This window comes from Tamandua tetradactyla, chromosome 8 (assembly GCF_023851605.1).
Source record: "Tamandua tetradactyla isolate mTamTet1 chromosome 8, mTamTet1.pri, whole genome shotgun sequence".
In the NCBI taxonomy this organism is placed as follows: domain Eukaryota; kingdom Metazoa; phylum Chordata; class Mammalia; order Pilosa; family Myrmecophagidae; genus Tamandua; species Tamandua tetradactyla.
The window spans coordinates 111,236,375-111,257,750 of record NC_135334.1 but is presented as its reverse complement, the minus strand read 5'-3'; the positions used below and the strand labels follow the sequence as shown (position 1 = coordinate 111,257,750).

General features: G+C 38.4%; 1 protein-coding gene across 1 annotated transcript in view; it reads left to right on the top strand.

Moving 5' to 3' along the window:
- APIP (APAF1 interacting protein) overlaps window positions 1-9,428 on the top strand; it is a 41,853-nt gene extending 32,425 nt beyond the window's left edge. Inside the window, exons 3-7 of the mRNA XM_077114392.1 lie at window positions 2,665-2,713; window positions 3,834-3,951; window positions 5,567-5,702; window positions 8,332-8,499; window positions 9,107-9,428. Of these exons, the coding sequence (XP_076970507.1) occupies window positions 2,665-2,713; window positions 3,834-3,951; window positions 5,567-5,702; window positions 8,332-8,499; window positions 9,107-9,206 (571 nt within the window). The 3' untranslated portion in view covers window positions 9,207-9,428. The remainder of the gene's footprint in view (window positions 1-2,664; window positions 2,714-3,833; window positions 3,952-5,566; window positions 5,703-8,331; window positions 8,500-9,106) is intronic.
- Window positions 9,429-21,376: the final 11,948 nt, after the last annotated feature.

The following is a 21,376-nucleotide window of genomic DNA, read 5'->3' as shown; positions in this document are numbered from 1 at the left end:
TCTAGCAGTATTTTACTAATCCATGCACTACCCATGTGTGTGACTACCATATACTTCTCACTGGCACATCTTTTAAAATTAAATGGTTTTTATAGCAGTACCATCTATTTACGGAAAAATTGCATCATCTATGTAAAATGCGTTTCCTTAGTCGGACTCTTCATGGATGAAGAGCTCCTCCTGGAGGTCATGGATGGAATCTTATTAAATTTGTTCTTTATAGAATAAAATGGGTATCTTGTAGTAAAATGTTTTATTTTTCCCTAATGTTTAAATTATCTCATTAAGCCCACATCACTAATACCAACAATATCATTTTCATGTTGTGAGACAAAGTTTGGTTTTCTTTGTCTGTGGCTTAAACCAAGAAAATTCAGAATGAAGTGCAAACCTAATAGCTTAAATTTCCAGAACAGCACTGACCACACACGGTTTGGGAATATAACACTATTTATTGGTTTTCGCCTTTGGCTAGCACCCTTCCAGCTTTGCACTACCTTATTGGTGCCAAATGATGACTATAAAACGCAACTTAAAACATGAGCTGAATTAGGAGGAGGAAATAGAGAACAAGAAAATAACAATAAACCAAGACATTTCCAGAATACTCAGCAGCCACTGTATTCCTGCCCTTCTAATTTAGCATTTCCTGTTTTTACAGTGAAATACTGGTATGTATCAGACAGTAATCCTTTTTTTGCTATTAGAATTATAATTAATGAAACCATATTGATTCTTTTAATGACCAGAATGTAAGTAGAAATAGAAGCAACTGAGCATAGAGATATTATGAACTCTTGGGTTTTGTTTCCCCTGCTTACCACACAGTGAAAGAACAGATAGTATATAGAAACAAATTCCAAACTTAGTACCTCAGAATTCAAAATGTTTTTTATTTGTGGCTTACAGTGCCAGGTAAATACTTCACATTCCTTTTTAGCATTTTTCCTTCCTAAAACTAAAGCTCTGTCATCTTTGTATTTTATCCAGATACCTCTTTCTTTGTAGGTATAAATGTATTTTTTCTACAACCCATTTAGCTAAACTTTCAATTACCCAAGGTTTATCAAAATCTAAGCTGACTTCCATTTTACAAAGACAATAATAAAAACAGATTTAGTGTACCAAATCCACTTGAATAAAATGAAAAAATTCCTTGTATTTTGCAACTATGTAATTGAATTGTAGTTACCAGCAGACCATTTTGTACTTTATTTGGGCCTGTTCCCAGGACTGCATAAATTTCTCCCCGCACAAGACCTAAGCGGCCCTTCCCAGTGGAGTGAGCTGACTATGCACCAGCCGTGAATCTAGAGTTTCTTTCATATTACACAAGGAGAAAAGATTTGGATTCCAGGTTTTTGTAAAGCGCCTTTATAACAGGATGATCCATACCCACTCCCACTGGCTCCAAAGGAATGCTGCTCTATGGTATTCTTAGGTAACAAAGCTCTAAAACAATAGCTACCCCATGAACGCTAATGCTCGGATCCTGCTCACTGTGCTTTGGATTTCACTCATATTATCAGGCATTTATTTTCTTGGCCTTAATTTACCAATGGAACCTTAAAAGAACTTTGATTTCATCTTACATCTTATCAGTTCTATGTTTATAGGTTTATTAGTAACCCTTAGTAACCCCAGTTTTGACAGTTCAGTTCAGTATAGGTCATCTTCATTTTTACTATCAAATAATTGATTTATATTCAGTGTACACATGTCCATGATTCAGTGGCAAAAGCTAGAGTATGCAGATACTGGGATTTCCTCAGTTTTCATGTATGTGGCAGCTCATTAATACTCTCTAGCATGAGTGAAAACTGATAAGGAGCCAAAGTACCCTTGTTGAGAGTAGAAAGAATTTAGGAGAAGATTTTAAAATTAATTTTCAAATAAAATTTGAGAGCACCCTGTGGTAAATGATAGGATATAGCATTTCCCCTAGCACAATATCCTGTAACAGATATAGCCATGTCTTTTATATTTTAAAATTAAACAATTTAATGTTTTACAATTGTTTTAGCTTTATTCCAAATATTTACACGAAATATATGTGCTTTTCAAACAGGAAGCATACTCTTCTACTCAAAAAGTGCCCCAGTACTATTGCAGTAATGTAAGAAACTGTCCAGTAGGGGTCTCTGAACTTCGTGTTTTATAAGAAGAGTATTTCAAACAATAAAATTAATCGTCGTTCTTTGCAGGACAGAAATCTCTCCCTATGAATTTTTTTAAATATAGAATCACTTCTGTTGAGCATGTCTTTCCATGAGTGGATTTTGTAATAATTGTGTTACACTATAATAGAGTAAACTCTGCTTATTTATGCCTAAAGACTTCTGAGTTGTGTTTTCAGATTCCTCCCCTAACCAGATAAAAGCATGGTTACCACTGGTTTTGTACTGTAAAAAGAACTAAAGAAAAAATGCATACATGGAAAACAAAAGCAACTACCAACATTTTACTACCCCACGAACATTATAGAGGCATCAAAAGGATGTGGCACTCTTTCTAGGCAGCCTAAATTATTAAATTAAGCAGCTGTTTGTATGGCTTGATTTATAAAGAACATTAATGATTGGACTGCAAGGATAGATACATTTCTTTGTGCAAGCACAGAATATTAGAGTGAAATAAATCCAAGTTTCTATATTTTGTTACCAGCAATGAAATCTACATTGCTCCTTCCGGAGTGCAAAAGGAACGAATTCAGGTATGGTAAAGGGATACTTCTTCAAACCAAATGTCAGTTTTCTTTTTTACTTAAATCTTGTTTTGTGCAATGAAATTAATTTACGATAAAAAGAAAATGTTGATTTTGAAGGCAGTTGTATTGTGATAATTTAAATAACTAATCAATCAGCATTCATTAAGTGTAATTTTTTAAGGTGTAACTATTCTCCATATACTCAGTACTTAATCTCATTCTACCTGCAGAGGTCAAGAGAATAGCTCATTCTTAAATTGCAGCATCATAACTCCAGCTAGTAGGTAATCAGATTGATGGTATCAAATGACCACAATATCAAATATGTCTTCGTGCCATGCTAACCTATGATTGGCTCATATTTAGTAGCAGCAAAGCTATTCCAATTTATTTCAAAACTCTGAAAAGGCCCATTCTGTACTAATCCTGGAATAATGTCCAAGTCTAGGTAGAAAAAGAAACATGCTCCTTAACTTTTTGTCTATAACAAGAAAAATAAAGCTGGTTCATTAATGAAACGTATTACAGTTTCTAGAATAAATCCTAAAAAATTAAAATCAGTGTAAAAAATACACATGTATTACTAAGAAATGATCTGTAGATCTATGTAATTCCTTAGGACTTTAACACTAAAAAGCCTTGTTGAGATAAACTTCCTGAGTCCCAGTTAAATTTCTCAGTGGAAAAGAAAATTTTTGCTATGCTTTTTTGTTTGTGAAATGTGAAAAAATAATCACAACACATCCATCTGGGAATGTTGGTTTCTTTATATAGTGTCTCTGAAATATAGTTATAAAATTAGAGGATAAAGTTGAAAAACTAAAGTGATGAAATGACAGCAATACATTACATACATATTGATTTCTATATCAGTATTTAAATTTTAAGAATTTTTTTTAACTTCTTGAGAATATTTTTACTATTAGAAAACATTTCTATTTCTTTCTCTAACTGGTTAAAAATTGAGAGAAACTACAATTATGTAAATATTTAAAATGAGTTAAATATGTATATATAATAGAACTCTATTGATATGTGTTTATGTATATAATATTTACACACAAGAAAGGGGGGCATTTCTAATTCATATTACATAAGCCTTCTTTTTTTTTCTCTCTGTACATAGCCTGAAGACATGTTTGTTTGTGATATAAATGAACAGGATATAAGTGGACCTCCACCGTACAAGAATCTAAAAAAAAGCCAGTGTACCCCTCTTTTCATGAATGCTTACACAATGAGAGGTATGCAGAAAATGAATTCAGCATAAAGAATATTTGCAGAGTAGGCAAATAATTATTATAATCATAGTAAATAAGTAATTGTAATTATTACTAAATAATAGTAATTATTATTTTGGCTTGCATTTATTGACTGCCTACTATGTGCATGAACTTTAAATGTGTTACCCCAGTCAACCCTCACATCAATCCTAGAGGAAGAGCCATTACTATTCCATTTTAGATATAAGAGAACAGAAGCTCTGGGAAGTCAACCTCCCCAAATTAAATAGCTAGTGAATATTGGAGCCAGGATTCCAGTCCAGTTCAGTTTGACTCTACTCTGGCCAGATTGTCAAATTGACTGACTAAATACTAAATGTATATGTAATATCAGATCCCAGCTCTTAGTGTAAAGTTATACTTATGGGAACTTGCAGTAGAAATAAGACAAATTACAACTGGAGAAGAATTATGACCTTTTCTTCCTTTCGAACAAAATGGTTGTCTCTTTTTGAAAAATGTTCTGTATGATAAAACTAGGAGTCTTATTTTAAATAATTCCCAGAAGTCATGGTGGAAAAGTGGTTTGGCACTTTTGAACCTAGAAGGCAATGTGAAAATGGAAAATGATAACTGAAGTACTGGCTCTACCATGCAGTAAAGTCATTAGGCCATGCCTTAATATAACAACTGAAAAAAATTAATATATAGTTAGTTATCGTGCTGTTTTCTGTTCTTGGACATTATCATCTACCACTGAAAGGATATAATTTCAGGAACATATTCTAACAGCAAGAAGAACCTTTCCTAGATTAAAGCTAAATATACTTACTAATTGCTAAATTAGCCATTACTGCGTTTTACAGAATATAGGTTACTTTTTAGGTAAATCCATCACATCTGTACCTTAAAATCCTGCCATCCCTTTATACTACCAAGGCATGGCTTTCTCTATGAAGCCTAGTTTGGTGATTAAGACGATGAGCTCTCGAGTCAATGAGCTCTAAATTCAGGCAGACCTGGGTGCAAATCCAAGTTCTGCCACGATCTGTTTAACGTCTCTGAGCCTCTGTTTTCTCAACTGTTAAGCGAGGTAGAGAATAATTACCTCTGTAGTTGTGATGAGACAAAGAGATAACCTGTGTTAAAGGGGTTTGCCCAGTGCCTGCGACAAGGAATCCTGCGTTAAATGACAGTTTTTGTAATGATTATGATCTCCATGGTTAATATATCTATACTTCAGACCATCTAAGTTTTTAAATCATGGTTTCATATAGTTAATTTTTCAGCTTTAATTTATTTTAATCCCATTAAGGCATGCAAAAACTCATCCCATTCATTGACTCATTTGTTCAGGTCATTTCTTGAGGATGTGTAAAGTATTGTGCATTGTCCTGATGCTAAAAGATACATTTTGATGTTTTTGTTGTCTTCCAGTTCTTCAGTTAATATTTCTCTCCTCTTACTTTTCTCCCTACCTCCTTCCCTGCCCCCCAACTTTTTATACCATGCCTGGAAACACAACTGCATAACTTTTATATATATTTTATACTATATTTTTATAATTTATGTATTTTATCTATGTACATATTGTGTGTGTGTCATTGAGCACGTGAATTTATTCCTCCACCTTCAGGAGCAGGTGCAGTGATTCACACCCACTCAAAAGCTGCTGTCATGGCTACCCTTCTCTTTCCCGGACGGGAGTTTAAAATCACACATCAAGAGATGATAAAAGGAATAAGGAAATGTACCTCAGGAGGATGTTATAGGTATCTTTAATTTTATTTTTTGTTTGTTGAAATAATCTAATAAACTATTTTTCCTTCTCTTGGGTAAACAGGATACAGATATTTTTGTGTATTTAATGCAAATTATGCTAAATAAGGGGTCTGTGTTAAATAGCCCCCTTAATATGATACTTCCAGATCCATTCTCAGTGACACTACATCAGATGGCTTCTTCCTCCCCCACCATGGTACACTATCAGCAACATGAATGATGAACGCTTGTCAGAGTAAAGTGAAAAATCTGTGGCTGGGATTATTATAGAAAAGGAAAAATTAAGTTCCTACATTGGGGTGCCAACGAGCAGGATCTTCCCACTTTCACTTTGTCTTTAGGAGCTGTCAGCCCTGATTGAAGTTTATATTCTGATTTAATTGAATTTAGTATTTCTGGAATGTTTTCATATATATAAAAGTCTTATACTTATTTTAATTAAGAAGATGTCTAGATTTTTATGATCTTTCAGTATGGTAAATTATGTAGTATAGAACAGTGACCTTCTAGATAAGTTTAAATAAACCTACCAACTCACAAAAATGTGATAATTATTCATAAATCTAGAATTTATTGACATGAAGAAACATGTTCTTAGGGCTCAGGTACAAGCTAAGCATTCCATTTGAATTTATTAGTATTCTTATTCCTGTGTCCTCACCCATCTTAATTTCCTGAAGGGCCTGAAAACTTTCTATTTAGCCTTGTTTGGAGAAAAAGAGTGCCAATTTTTCTTTCACTGTTCTTTGCAGCAATACCATATTGTTCCTGCATGTAATAGAATGTACATGTTCAAACTGGTGTGCTGAGAAATTAATTTGATTTGATTTCAGTTAATATCTATTGTGTGCCTAAAGCATTCCTCAGCACTGTGAAACACCTGTTGACAGAGTTAATATTGAAATTGTGTAAAGCAAATATAGTAGGTAAAATTTAGCCCCATATTGCCTTTTCCATAACTGGGACTTGAAGGAAGGCATCATATGCGACCCCAGTTTCATAAGGCATTTGGTGGCTTTGGTGAAGGAATAAAAACTGGTCAAGAACGTGGAAAGGGTGATTAAAGGAACACAGCACAATAGAGAAAGAGCCTTTGTGAAAAAAATAGAGTGGTATGAATGGAAAGATAGCCTTTGTTTTACATCATAGCATATCTATTTTATGTAATATTTTGGATGTTTCAGAATTTGAAGAATATAACTTTTTTTAAAAAATGCCCTTTGTAGCTCTAGTTGAGCCTGGCTGGAAAATGAGTATCAAGGCCTTTATCACAGCTCAGGACATTGTATATTCTATGAAAATTAGGGATGAATCCTGAGTCCAGGCAAAAGAAGGGATGGGAGGGTGGGCCACGGTGGCTCAGCAGGTAAGAGTGCTTGCCTGCCATGCCCGAGGACCCAGGTTCAATTCCCGGTGCCTGCCCATGTTAAAAAAAAAAAAAAGAAGGGATGGGAAAGGTCAGATGAGGTAAAAGAAGGAAACTAAAAAAAAAGATGGAATTGATTTCCTTTAGTCTATTAAATTAAAAAAAAAAAGTCCTTCTTTAAAAAATCCAAATATTTCTCACCAGGGAAAGGATAGTGTGTTTAAGTATAATCGTCCTCTTTTTGGGGAGCAAAATGCCTATGATGGAATGAAAATAAAACAGTGTGAGGGTAAAAGGACTATTCTGGCTGTGTTCCATATTTAACTTATCAGGATCAGTCTCCTGAAAGTTACAGGAGTTTTCAGGTCTTTATTTGCTGTGAAATTATTTTGCATATGGAGCTATTTCTGACTATTCAGTGTATGTTAGAGGAAAATATAAATTTGTAGTTCTGGCCAAAGTTAGGAAAGATTTGGGGCCTGCAGTTCATACAGAGTAAAGAGGCAGTGTTATATTTATAATGCAAGAGAAATTTATGTAAAAAGGAACACTTTTCTGGCTTTTGAATGCTAACATATGACTTCATTTTACCATTAACTAAGTTACTTGCATAAATATTACTACATGAATAAGAAAAATACATATTCTGGTTTCATCATTACATATGTACCGGGAAAAAAGTAGAAGTAAAAGAAGTTTTAATATCACAGATTTGAGAACTTTTTGAAAATATTATCATACTTTTAGAAGATATCTCCAAAAGGTTCTTACTATCCCAGTGTCACAAACCACTCCTGCATTCATTCATCGGCTTGTCTATCTGAGGCACTTTGGGGCAACAGCAGAGATGAATTGTTGGGAAATTCTTACTTAATAAATAATTCAATTGTTAATCCTTTCTAGGCTTCAGATTCGGAGATTTATCATTTCTTATCTCCTATTAAAAATATGATTGTCTTTGCTTCAAGGAAATACTTGTATGATCTTGATGATTTTTTGTTGGGTTTTGGTATGCTATACAAACTTCTGCCACTTATACTTAGGATTAGAACAATGCCTGCCAAAACCCAAGGCATTTTTTTAATGCAGATGTTTATGTAAGATGCACAGAATTACATGCAACATCTTGTACATAATTTGGAGTGGCTTTCCACATATAAAGAGAATGTCCTTTTAACTGGTTACTTAAAGAATTATAAGTTTGTGTTCATTTATTTGTTTCAATGAGAAGAATGGCCTGTTTTGTCTTACAGATATGATGATATGTTAGTGGTACCCATTATTGAGAATACACCTGAGGAGAAGGACCTCAGAGAACGAATGGCTTGTGCAATGAATGAGTACCCAGACTCCTGTGCGGTACTAGTCAGACGTCATGGAGTCTATGTGTGGGGAGAAACATGGGAGAAGGCTAAAACCATGTAAGTCTAAATCAAAGACCGTTTGGGACAAGTCACCATATTCTAAAAGTGAAAGAGAATGGAATAATCATGATTCAAAATGAATTATGATTTTTTTGTAATTGGCTAAATTGGCTTAATTTTAAATGGTTTTTCATTATTATATCTAGATATTTTACTTTCATTATGTGTGCATTCAGAAGTATTTATTGAATGAGCTATTATTTGGCAAGGCTTTATACACTTTGATATGAAAAAGAAGAGACATGGCTCCTGTTCTCAGAGTTTAAGGCTGATAGGGAGAATAAAGCTAACCCAAGATATGTAATGATTTGCAACATATATTTTAGAAAGTGGCACATAGTAAAAAGAATTATGTAAGTAATGTATTTTTAAACTCTCCTTTATTTCCTAAGCAGTATAAAATATGGTTGCATGATTCAATATGATTCATTTCCATGTTTTAATGTTGGGAGCAAAATAAGAAACATTTGTCCTAGAATTAAGAAAAATATATACTGAGAATCCAATGGGGTTAGTGTCATGGAAAAGAGAAATGGGGTTATTTGGGATTAGAGAACTCAGTTTCATTAAACACCATCAGTTCTTTTTGCTTTTTCTTTTATAGGTGTGAGTGTTATGACTATTTGTTTGACATTGCTGTTTCAATGATGAAAGTAGGACTAGATCCCGCACAGCTTCCAGTTGGAGAAAATGGAATTGTATAAACCAATAGGAAGTTTAATCATATACAGAGATAAAGCTAGCAGTAAACTGAAGTGATAATTTTTTTAATAAATTGAAAATTTCCATGAAGTATAACTGCACTATTAATTTGTCACCACATAGCACAGATGCTCACCCTGAATCTCTTCTGACATTTTATGGTATTTGCTTATATTCTTGTAATTTTAAATGATAATGCAGTAGAATAAAATTTTTATAATTAAGGTTTTTATGTTTATTTTAAAAATCCTTAACAACAAAATATTTGTCTAAACTGATTCCTTTTTTATAAACTCTCTCAGAATTCTTAATCTTTAAAATTGTTGTTGATAGTAATATTGCAGTTGCCTCCTAATCAAATTCTCTGCTTTAGCCCTTGCCTCCCATCCCCATCTGTACTCCACATCAGCCAGCATGATCCTGTTAGCATGGAAGTAATAGCATCATTCTTCTCAAAACCCTCGCTTCACTTTTCCTGTAAGTGGCCCAAGTTGATCTCTGAAAATGGTTTGCTGTTCACTTGACCCAGAAAACCCTACAAAATCATGCAAATCAAGAAGTTCACGTCTTTATGTTCACTTGCTCAGGCCATCAGGGATATACATTTTCAAAAAGCCACCAATTATCTGAAAGATGTCACTTTACAGAAGCAATGTGTGCCATTCCATCATTACAGTAGGAGTGTTGGTAGGTGTGCCCAGACCAAACAGTGGGGCTCACACAGGGTCAGTGGCCCAAAGAGAGTGCTGAATTTTAGTTGCATATGCTTAAATGATTTTAAGCATTTAGAAATGGAATGATTTCTAAATGTTGTGTTAATTTCTTTTTATTCTTTAATTAATAAAAAACAAAAAAATGCAGACAGAAATGCTGAACCTGGTCATTGAGCACATACAGTGAACAAAGCCCCAAAAATGCACCGCAGGACCTGCGGAGCTCCTGGTCGGATTAACCCGTACATGAGCTCCCCTTGCCACATTGAGATGATCCTTACTGAAAAAGAACAGATTATTCCTAAACCAGAAGAGGAGGTTGCACAGAAGAAAAGTATATCCCAGAAGAAACTGAAGAAACAAACACTTGACTCAGGAATAAATTCATCTTAAAATAAAAGTAAATTAAAGTTAAAACCAAAAAAAAAAAATACCCTCGCTTCCCAACTCACTCATGATGAAGGCTCTATGCAATCTTCCCCCACACCCCACTGCCTTTCTGACCGTATTCAATTGCTCTCCTCATTTACTCTGCTCCAGCCTTTCTGGTCTCCTCTTGAGTCTTGAAATAGAGTAGGCACCTTTGCACATGTTCTTCCCTCTTTAATATTAATTTTTTTTTTTTGCATGGGTTAGGCACTGGGAATCAAACCTGAGTCTCCAGCATGGCAGGCGAGAATTCTACCATTGAGCCACCATTGCACCACCCCTTCCCTCTTTAAATACCCTTCCTCCAGGCAGTCACAAGGCTCGATCCTATTCCTCCTTCAGGTCTCAAATGTCACCTCTCGTCTTTCCTGAGCATCCTACTTATTGCAACCCCTTTCCCCACCCCACCCCCGACTCTCTCCGTCCCTGTGTTAGTTTTCTGTATAGGACTTATGTTTCAATTTGCTAGAGCTGCTGAAATGCAATATACCAGAAAAGGACTGGCTTTTAACAAGGGGGGTTAGCTCACTATTCTAAGGCCATGAAAATGTCCAAATTAAGGCATCAGCAGAATACTTACCTGAAGAAAGGTGGCTGGCATCTAGGATACCTCTGTCATTAAGAAGGCACGTGGCCGTCTGCTGGTCCTTCTCTCCCAGGTTGCATTGTTCTTAGTGGCTCTTTCAGCTTCTGTGGGTCCTTCCTTGTGCCTCCAGGGCTTTTCTCTCTAAGCTCTCTTGGCTTTTTCTGTCCTTTATCCTCTCTTAAAAGACTCCAATGAAAGGATTAAGATCCACCTTGAATGGGGTGGTCACATCTCAGTTGAAACAGCCTAACCAAAGTGTTCCACCCACAATTAGGTCTGCAGCTGCAGGAATGCATTAAAAGAACGTGGCCTAATCAGAACATTTCCTCATTTGCTTCTTTATTTACCCTGTATAAGCTCCCACTACTAACCACGCAGTGTAGCTCCCTTCTACTTTCTGAGTGGGATGCTGCCCAACCACTGAATCATTCAATAACCTGGGAGATCCTAAATTGCAAAAAATGAACAATTTTCTGGGGTACATAACAGCTCCAAACTACCACAAATTATAACCAACTAACTTAAAAGACTTCTAACCAATTAATTGTACAGCAAAGTTTGGAAACCACTAGTTAAATCTTCAAGGTTATCATTTTTTTCTGTGTATTTTGAGTTTTTTCCTGCTTGGTTCTGGGTCGTCAATTTGCCGGTAGAGTGTGTGTTGTATCATTTCAGCCTTTTTGGTACAGGTATAGATTTTCATTCTTTGTGATGATATCATCAGCCTTATGTGAACTTTCTGTTCCTTAGCATTTATCTTCATTATCTATGTTAATAATTATCCCCTCCCCCACAAAGAAAAAAAAAGCAACTAGATACACCTATGCACAAATTATCTATCCAAAACCAGACATTTAAAAGGGTGAACGACAAATCAGTTGAGTATGCAGACTATGGCATTTCATCCAGGACGCCAAAGTTTTGCTGCAGCAAGGGAAGCCAAAACAGAAGTAGCTTCAGGGTTCTAGGGATGGCAATGGATTTTATAAACTTAGAAAAGAAATTAGCTTTGCTCCTATTGATTGGACCAGGGTTTGTCCTTCATATAGGGGCTGGTTTAGGGGAGGTATGCTTTATTTTATATTGGATCAAAGGTAATGAACTAGGGGCTTGATTGGCTATCTGGGTCAGCTATGGGAATTTCAAGTTTCAACAGATAAAGAGCAAACTTTAAAGGACATGGTTTGTTTTGTTTGCTTGTTTTTATTTTTATTTGTTTTATCTCTGAAGGGCCCCCAGGACTTTCTCTATCCAATTTCATCACAAGCCACAATAGCTCTCCCATCACCTAAGGGAAAGACAAACACAGCATACTATTATTTTTCTCCACTAGAATGTGAATCTCATAGAACTAGGGACTTTTGTGTTTTGTTCACTAGTCTCTTGAGTTGTATTTATATATGGTTGGTAGTCAATCAATATTGAATAAAGGACGATTTTTTTTTTTTGAGAAAACAAGTAGACAATTCTCTGTATTTTACTTGACTTCTCAGCAGCATTACCAATAATTGACTACTCTCTCCTTGAAACATTTGTCTCTGAGACTTCCATGATACCAAATTCATTCAATTTTCTACTTACCGCATTGGTCATTCCTGTGGGTCTCAAGTATTCTCCTCCTTCAGACTTCTAAATGTTGGAGAGCCTCAAGGGGCTCTGCCTTCTAATTGTGTTCTCCATCTACACTTTTTCCCTAAGAAATCTCATTCGGTGCTATAGCTTTAGATATTACCTATATTTTGATTACTTACAATTTTTCTTTTAATCTTTTTTATGTCTAGAACCTCTCCTTTCAAGATCCTACTCAATATCACCCCTTGGATGTCTAATATAGGCATCTGAAATTTAACATGGTCAAAAACTGTGCTATTGATTTTTCTTCTCTCAAAGCCATTACCCCTGCTCACCCCAAACCTTTTCCAGATGTTTCTTGCCATAAATCTGTTTCAGACAGAGACTCTACCTTTTTCACTACAACCAAGAAAAATGCCTGGCACATTATAAGCATGCAAGAAATATTTGTTTTCTAGCTTCTTGGTGGAGTTTCCACCACTGGGGAAAAATAGCTGGGGCACTTCTGCTCAACCTCATTATTTTCATTTTTAAAATGGAGTTAATAAGTATGTGAAGAGTCAACCACATGACGCATGGTAAGTGGTCAGTAAGTATTAGTCTCCCTCCTTTCTGCAAGTCCCTTTTAATCCTCACAATGTTTTTTGAGGTAGGTATTTTCCCCATTTTTTTGTAAATGAGGAAATTGAAACTCAGACAGAAATAATACATATAATGAATTTAAATAAGAAAGTATATAAACCTCTTTACATAGTACTGATCATATATTAGGTTGACACTCAAAATATAAATTTCCTTCCCAAAATAAACCCTCACCTAGCTAGTAATCATTTAAACTGTACCACTGCATGTTTCAATACTGGAAATGCATGGAAGAGTTTCAAAATCTGGTTTACAGGTGAGGGGGGGACACCTGGTGGAATATTATCTCCTAGTTAATATTTTTGTTGTGAAAGAATATGATTCCAACTATGCAGCTGCTAGGAGCTCAGGTTCAAAGGTGAATACAAATACTGTTCCAGGAGGGCTTTCTCAGTGTCTGCCATCGGTGCTCAATTAATACTTATTGGAGGGGGTAACAGCCATTCTTCACATGCCCTTGTGTCTGTTCTCTCAATTATCCCTCCTTTAAAAAGGGGGAAAGAAGAATGACTGTGAATGAGAGATTAAACTTGGTAAAGAGGTACAGATCAAATGTAATTTTTATTTCATCAAATGAAGGACATTCCATTCACTCTCAGGTTGAATAAGAGATTAATGTATTTCAGTCAAGTATATGTCAAACTGTTTCACAAACTTTTCACACACACACAAAAAGGGTCAATTTAGACCCTGTGCTGGTTTGAAAGGATGTATGTCCCCTAGAAAAGCCATGTTTTAATCTAAATCCCATTTCATAAAGGCAGAATAATGCCTATTCAATACTGTATGTTTGAAATTAATCAGATCATCTCCCTGGATGACGTGATTGGTTAAGAGTGGTTGTTAAACTGGATTAGGTAACGACAAGTGTTCTAGTTTGCTAGCTGCTGGAATGCAATATACCAGAAACGGAATGGCTTTTAACAAGGGGAATTTAATGAGTTGCTAGTTTACAGTTCTAAGGCCAAGAAAATGTCCCAATTACAACAAGTCTATAGAAATGTCCAATCAAAGGCATCTAGGGAAAGATACCTTGGTTCAAGAAGGCCGAAGAAGTTCAGGGTTTCTCTCTCAAGTGAGAAGGCACATGGCGAACACAGTCAGGGCTTCTCTCTCAGCTGGAAGGGCACATGGTGAATACTGTGTCATCTGCTAGCGTCTTCTCCTGGCTTCCTGTTTCGTGAAGCTCCCCGGGAGGCGTTTTCCTTCTTCATCTCCAAAGGTCACTGGCTCGTGGACTCTCTGCTTTGTAGTGCTGCAGCATTCTCTGCTCTCTCTGAGTCTCTCATTCTCCTTTTATAGGACTTCAGAAACTAATCAAGACCCACTCAAATGGGTGGAGACATGTCATCCCCTAATCCAGTTTAACAACCATTCTTAACTAAATCACATCAACCAGGGAGATGATCTCATTACAGTGTCAAACACACAGTATTGAATAGAGATTATTCTACCTTTATGAAATGGGATTTATATTAAAACATGGCTTTTCTTAGGGGGCATACTTCCTTTCAAACCAGCACATTCCACCCTCTGGCCCCTAAAAAAAACATGTTTTTCCCATATACAAAATACATTAATTTCAAAACAATATCAGAAACCTTAAACCTTTCAGTAGCAATACAAATGAAGTACAAAGTTAAAGACAGTATAAAATCTCATCAAATCAATTACAGGCATGGTCTGTCCTAAGGCAAAATCCTCTCCATTTGCTCTGGACCTTTGAAAACTCATAACAAGTTATTTGCTGCCAACATACAAAGGAGGAACATTCATAGGATATATATACACATTTCCATAGGGAGGAAGGAACACAGGGGTCACTGGACCCACACACTTTTGAAAAACAGCAGGATAAAGTCCATTAGATTTCAAAGTCTGAGAGTCATTTATCCTCAGGGCTTTAGAAAGTGACAGTCCCACCCTTCCCAAAGGCCTGCACAGAAGCCTGCCTCTCTTCAAATGCAACCTTGGGGGATACTGGGGAAACCACCTTTCTCTTGGCTCCACCCTCTCCAAGCATTGGGGCCACACCCGGGCTCTCTGCCATCTCCGGGGCACACACTCAACCCCTCCATGTGGTGGCAGCCAGGCTCTCCCCAAACCCCAACGAATGTGCTTCACCTTCTCCAAGGACTGAGGCAGCATGACTGTTCCACTGCAACGAGGTGGAAGGCCCATCCTCTGCCTTTGGGGCAAACTCACCCTCTCCATGCGCTTGGGTGGGTCCGCTCTCCTGGCCCAAGGCTTCTTGACTTCAGACCTCAGTCTCCATGGCTTTGCCTCTGAACTTATTTTTCCTCCAACGTGTCCCTTCTCTGAACCCCTCAGTTCAGACTGGCAGCGGCTCTGTTTATACAGGTCCCACAGCACTCTCGTTGGCTTTCTATGCAGTAGCCTTGGATCATGCCCATCAGACATAAGGAGTTTCCACAAATCTTTCCTGGATAACTCCATGTCCGATCCTGGCTTTCTCTGAAATGTCTGACTGGTTTCACATTTGGTTAAATCCTCACACAGGGCTCTATTCTCTGGAGTCTCCATTTCTGGAGGCCCAGAATTTTCTGGGACCTCAATTTCTGGTTTCTTTTTACTCAAGAGTACAGTTTTCAGCTTATCTCTTTCCTGTCGCATTTCACTATAAGCTGCAAAGAGAAACCAGACTGCACTTTTGACATTTAATTTGGAGATCTCTTCTGCTAAATATCCAAGTTCATGGCTTTTAAAATCTGCCTTCCAGCCAATACCATTAGTCAACTTTGCCAGATTATCTGCCATTTTAAAACAAGGATCACCTTCCTTCCAGTTTTCAATAACACGTACCTCATTTCTTTCTAAGGCCTCATCAGAGGTATCTTTAGAGTCCACATTTCTACCAACAGTCTCTCCAAAGCATTCTAGGCCTTCTCTATCAAGCTTCTCACAACTCCTCCAGATTCTTCCCTTTATCCATTTAAAAAGCCATTCCAACATGTTTGGTATTTGCAAACTGCAGCAGCAGCAACCCCACTCTCCGGTACCAAAATCTGTTCTAGTTTGCTAGCTGCCGGAATGCAATATACCAGAAACGGAATGGCTTTTAACAAAGGGAATTTAATGAGTTGCTAGTTTACAGTTCTAAGGCCAAGAATTAAAACAAGTCTACAGAAAAGTCCAATCAAAGGCATCCAGGGAAAGATACCTTGGTTCAAGAAGGCCGAAGAAGTTCAGGGTTTCTCTCTCAAGTGAGAAGGCACATGGCGAACACAGTCAGGGCTTCTCTCTCAGCTGGAAGGGCACATGGCAAACACAGCATCATCTGCTAGCTTTCTCTCCTGGCTTCCTATTTCCTGAAGCTCCCCGGGAGGTGTCTTCCTTCTTCATCTCCAAAGGTCACTGGCTGGTGGACTCTCTGCTTTGTAGTGTTGCTCTCTCTGAATCTCTCTGAATCTCTCATTCTCCTCTTTTATAGGACTTCAGAAACTAATCAAGACCCACTCAAATGGGTGGAGACATGTCATCCCCTAATCCAGTTTAACAACCACTCTTGACTAAATCACATCAACCAGGGAGATGATCTCATTACAGTTTTAAATATACAGTATTGAATAGGGATTATTCTACCTTAAGAAATGAGATTTATATTAAAACATGGCTTTTCTTAGGGGGCATACTTCCTTTCAAACCAGCACAACAAGTCTCTACCCATTTGGGTGAGTCTTGATTAGTTTCTGAAGTCCTATAAAAGAGGAAATATTTTAGAGAATGAGAGATTCAGAGAGCAAAGGAGAACGACATAGCCACGAGAAGCAGAGTCCACCAGCCAGTGACCTTTGGAGATGAAGAAGGAAAATGTCTCTGTCTCCCAGGAAGCTTCATGAAACAGGAAGCCAGGAGAAGAAGATAGCAGATGACACTGTGTTTGCCATGTGCCCTTCCATGTGAGAGAGGAACCCTGAACTTCATCAGCTTTCTTGAACCAAGGTATCTTTCCCTGGATGCCTTAGATTGGACATTTATATAGACTTGTTAATTGGGAAATTTTCTCGGCCTTAAAACTGTAAACTAGCAACTTATTGAATTCCCCTTTTTAAAAGCCATTCCATTTCTGGTATATTGCATTCCGGCAGCTAGCAAACTAGAACAAACCCTTTTGGTCCCACCCAGCTCTTTTGTGGGAGGTACTTCAAAATAACATAGGTGGACTTCCGGAGAAGATGGTGGCTTAGTAAGACGCGCGGGTCTTATTTCCTCCTCCAGAACAGCTACTAGAGAAGTAGAAACAATACAGAACAGCTCCCGGAGCCACGACAGAGACCAAGAAGACAGCGTACCCCATTCTGGAATGGCTGACTGGCTGGGAGAACATGCTCTGGTGAGATCGCCGAGGGGCGCGGGCTTTCCCAGGCGGGATGGCAAGCGGCCGGAGTCCCTCCCTCCCTCCTTCCCGGGCTGGCTGGGAGAATTGGACAGGCGGTCCCCTCAAGCCGCAGCGGCTGGCGCCCCCTCCCCACACGTGTCCCCCCGGACCAGCTGGGAGAATTAGATCGGAGATCCCCAAGCTGTGGAGAATGGCGACCGGGGTCCCTTCCAAACACGTGGCTTCCCGGTCCGGCTGGGAACGGTGGATAGACACTTCCCCAAGCCGTGGCGGCTGGCACCCCCCCACCATGCTTGGCGCCCCGGGCCAGCTGGGAAATTTGGACAGGCGCTCCCCCAAGCCGCGGAGGCCGGCAACCCTCCCATACAGCGAGAGTTTTCCAAAGTTAAAGGAGCCACAGCATCTTTTACTGGTGGGACCCGCAGACAGATGAGCACCACGAGCGCCACCTACTGGGCAGGATAAGAAAAACAGAACCCAGAGATTTCACAGAAAAATCTTTCAACCTGCGGGGTCTTACACCCAGGGAAATCTGATTAAATGCCCAGATGCCAGCAGAAGATAATGGATCATGCTCAGAAAATTGAAGATATGGCCCAGTCAAAGGAAAAACCAATAGTTCAAATGAGATACAGGAGCTGAGACAACTAATGCTGAATATATGAACAGAAATGGAAAACTTCTTCAAAAACCAAATCGATAAATTGAAGGAGGACATGAAGAAGACATGGGCTGAACAAAAAGAAGAAATAGAAAAACTGAAAAAACAAATCATAGAACTTATGGGAGTGAAGGACAAAGTAGAAAAGCTGGAAAAAACAATGGATACCTACAATGGTAGATTTAAAGATACAGAAGCTAGAATTAGTGAATTGGAGGATGGAACATCTGAATTCCAAAAAGAAACAGAAACTATAGGGAAAAGAATGGAAAAATTTGAACAGGGTATCAGGGAACTGAATAACAATATGAAGTGCACAAATATACGTGTTGTGGGTGTCCCAGAAGGAGAAGAGAAGGGAAAAGGAGGAGAAAAACTAATGGAAGAAATTATCACTGAAAATTTCCCAACTCTTCTGAAAGACCTAAAATTACAGATCCAAGAAGTGCAGCGCACCCCAAAGAGAATAGACCCAAATAGGCATTCTCCAAGACACTTACTAGTTAGAATGTCAGAGGTCAAAGAGAAAGAGAGGATCTTGAAAGCAGTAAGAGAAAAGCAATCCATCACATACAAGGGAAACCCAATAAGACTATGTGTAGATTTCTCAGCAGAAACCATGGAAGCTAGAAGACAGTGGGATGATATATTTAAATTACTAAAAGAGAAAAACTGCCAACCAAGACTCCTATATCCAGCAAAATTGTCCTTCAAAAATGAGAGAGAAATTAAAACATTCTCAGACAAAAAGTCACTGAGAGAATTTGTGACGAAGAGACCAGCTCTGCAAGAAATACCAAAGGGAGCACTAGAGTCAGATATGAAAAGACAGAAGAGAGAGGTATGGAGAAGAGTGTAGAAAGAAGGAAAATCAGATATGATATATATAATACAAAAGGCAAAATGTTAGAGGAAAATATTATTCAAACAGTAATAACACTAAATGTTAATGGACTGAATTCCCCAATCAAAAGACATAGACTGGCAGAATGGATTAAAAAACAGGATCCTTCTATATGCTGTCTACAGGAAACACATCTTAGACCCAAAGATAAACATAGGTTGAAAGTGAAAGGTTGGGAAAAGATATTTCATGCAAATAACAACCAAAAAAGAGCAGGAGTGGCTATACTAATATCCAACAAATTAGACTTCAAATGTAAAACAGTTAAAAGAGACAAAGAAGGACACTATATACTAATAAAAGGAACAATTAAACAAGAAGACATAACAATCATAAATATTTATGCACCAAACCAGAATGCCCCAAAATACGTGAGGAATACACTGCAAACACTGAAAAGGGAAATAGACACATATACCATAAGAGTTGGAGACTTCAATTCACCACTCTCATCAATGGACAGAACATCTAGACAGAGGATCAATAAAGAAATAGAGAATCTGAATATTACTATAAATGAACTAGACTTAACAGACATTTATAGGACATTACATCCCACAACAGCAGGATACACCTTTTTCTCAAGTGCTCATGGATCATTTTCAAAGACAGACCGTATACTGGGTCACAAAGCAAGTCTTAACAAATTTAAAAAGATTGAAATCATACACAACACGTTCTCAGATCATAAAGGAATGAAGTTGGAAATCAATAATAGACGGAGTGCCAGAAAATTCACAAATACATGGAGGCTCAACAACACACTCTTAAACAACGAGTGGGTCAAAGAAGAAATTGCAAGAGAAATTAGTAAATACCTCGAGGCGAATGAAAATGAAAACACAACATATCAAAACTTATGGGATGCAGCAAAGGCAGTGCTAAGAGGGAAATTTATTGCCCTAAATGCCTATATCAGAAAAGAAGAAAAGGCAAAAATGCAGGAATTAACTGTTCACTTGGAAGAACTGGAGAAAGAACAGCAAATTAATCCCAAAGCAAGCAAAAGGAAAGAAATAACAAAGATCAGAGCAGAAATAAATGAAATTGAAAACATGAAAACAATAGAGAGAATCAATAAGACCAGAAGTTGGTTCTATGAGAAAATCAATAAGATTGATGGGCCCTTATCAAGATTGACAAAAAGAAGAAGAGAGAGGATGCAAATAAATAAGATCAGAAATGGAAGAGGAGACATAACCACTGACCTCACAGAAATAAAGGAGGTAATAACAGGATACTATGAACAACTTTACGCTAATAAATACAACAATTTAGATGAAATGGACGGGTTCCTGGAAAGACATGAACAACCAACTTTGACTCAAGAAGAAACAGATGACCTCAACAAACCAATCACAAGTAAAGAAATTGAATCAGTCATTCAAAAGCTTCCTAAAAAGAAAAGTCCAGGACTGTCCGCAGCCGTCTCGTCCGGCTTCTGATCCCCGGCCGGCGAAGGGAACAGGAGGGGAGAAAGAGACAGACGCAGGCAAACCGACTCGGGTGACAGACACGGGTTCGAGGCACGCAACGGTTGTGAGCACAGACCTTTACTGGAGTTAAGCTTGCATTCTCTGTTACAGGTTCCACGCGGGACAAGATACCCCGCGGGGGAACAACCTCTATGCGGCCATCAGGTACGGCTCCCTGTGGGTCGTCTCCGCTTACCCCGTCCGGGTAACGCCTTATATGCATAATCAAAATCCAATAGGCTAACACCACGTATACAGGGGTGATTGGTAGATGCGGTTGGCGGGTGTGTGCGTCATACGCGGAAGCAGGATGCGGGCGCCATCTTGGCTCACTCGATGGGCGGGGGGAACTCTAGAGCAGGCTGTGGCGTGTCCACTAGGCCCGACCCGGGAGGCGGCTCTCCACATCTCCCCCTTTTTTATTTTGACCCAGTGTCTCCATTGATGAGTGAGCTCCCGTGGGCCACTCAGGCCCACTACATGTTTTGGTGCTTTGGGGAGTCTGGACTAGGCTTGCTAGGCACCAACCAGAATGCCTCCTCATATAGAGACTGGAGAGCCCGTGAACTGGAAACAACGTGACTCTCCCTGCAGTGCTTCGCCTCGCAACTGGGTTATGTAGGGGGGCAGGAGAGCGGCAACCAGAGCCGAGAGCGTCATTAGGTGTCTCTGTGCAATGGCCGGAGTCTAGTCTGGCCAGGACCGTGACTCTGCCTTAGAGATCATCCCAAGACCAAAATTATGACTCCTGGCGCCGCCTTTTACACCCGGGACACGGCCATGGGCTTTGCAGCAGATCCTGTTTTCGAGCGCCCCGCCCTGAGTGGCCG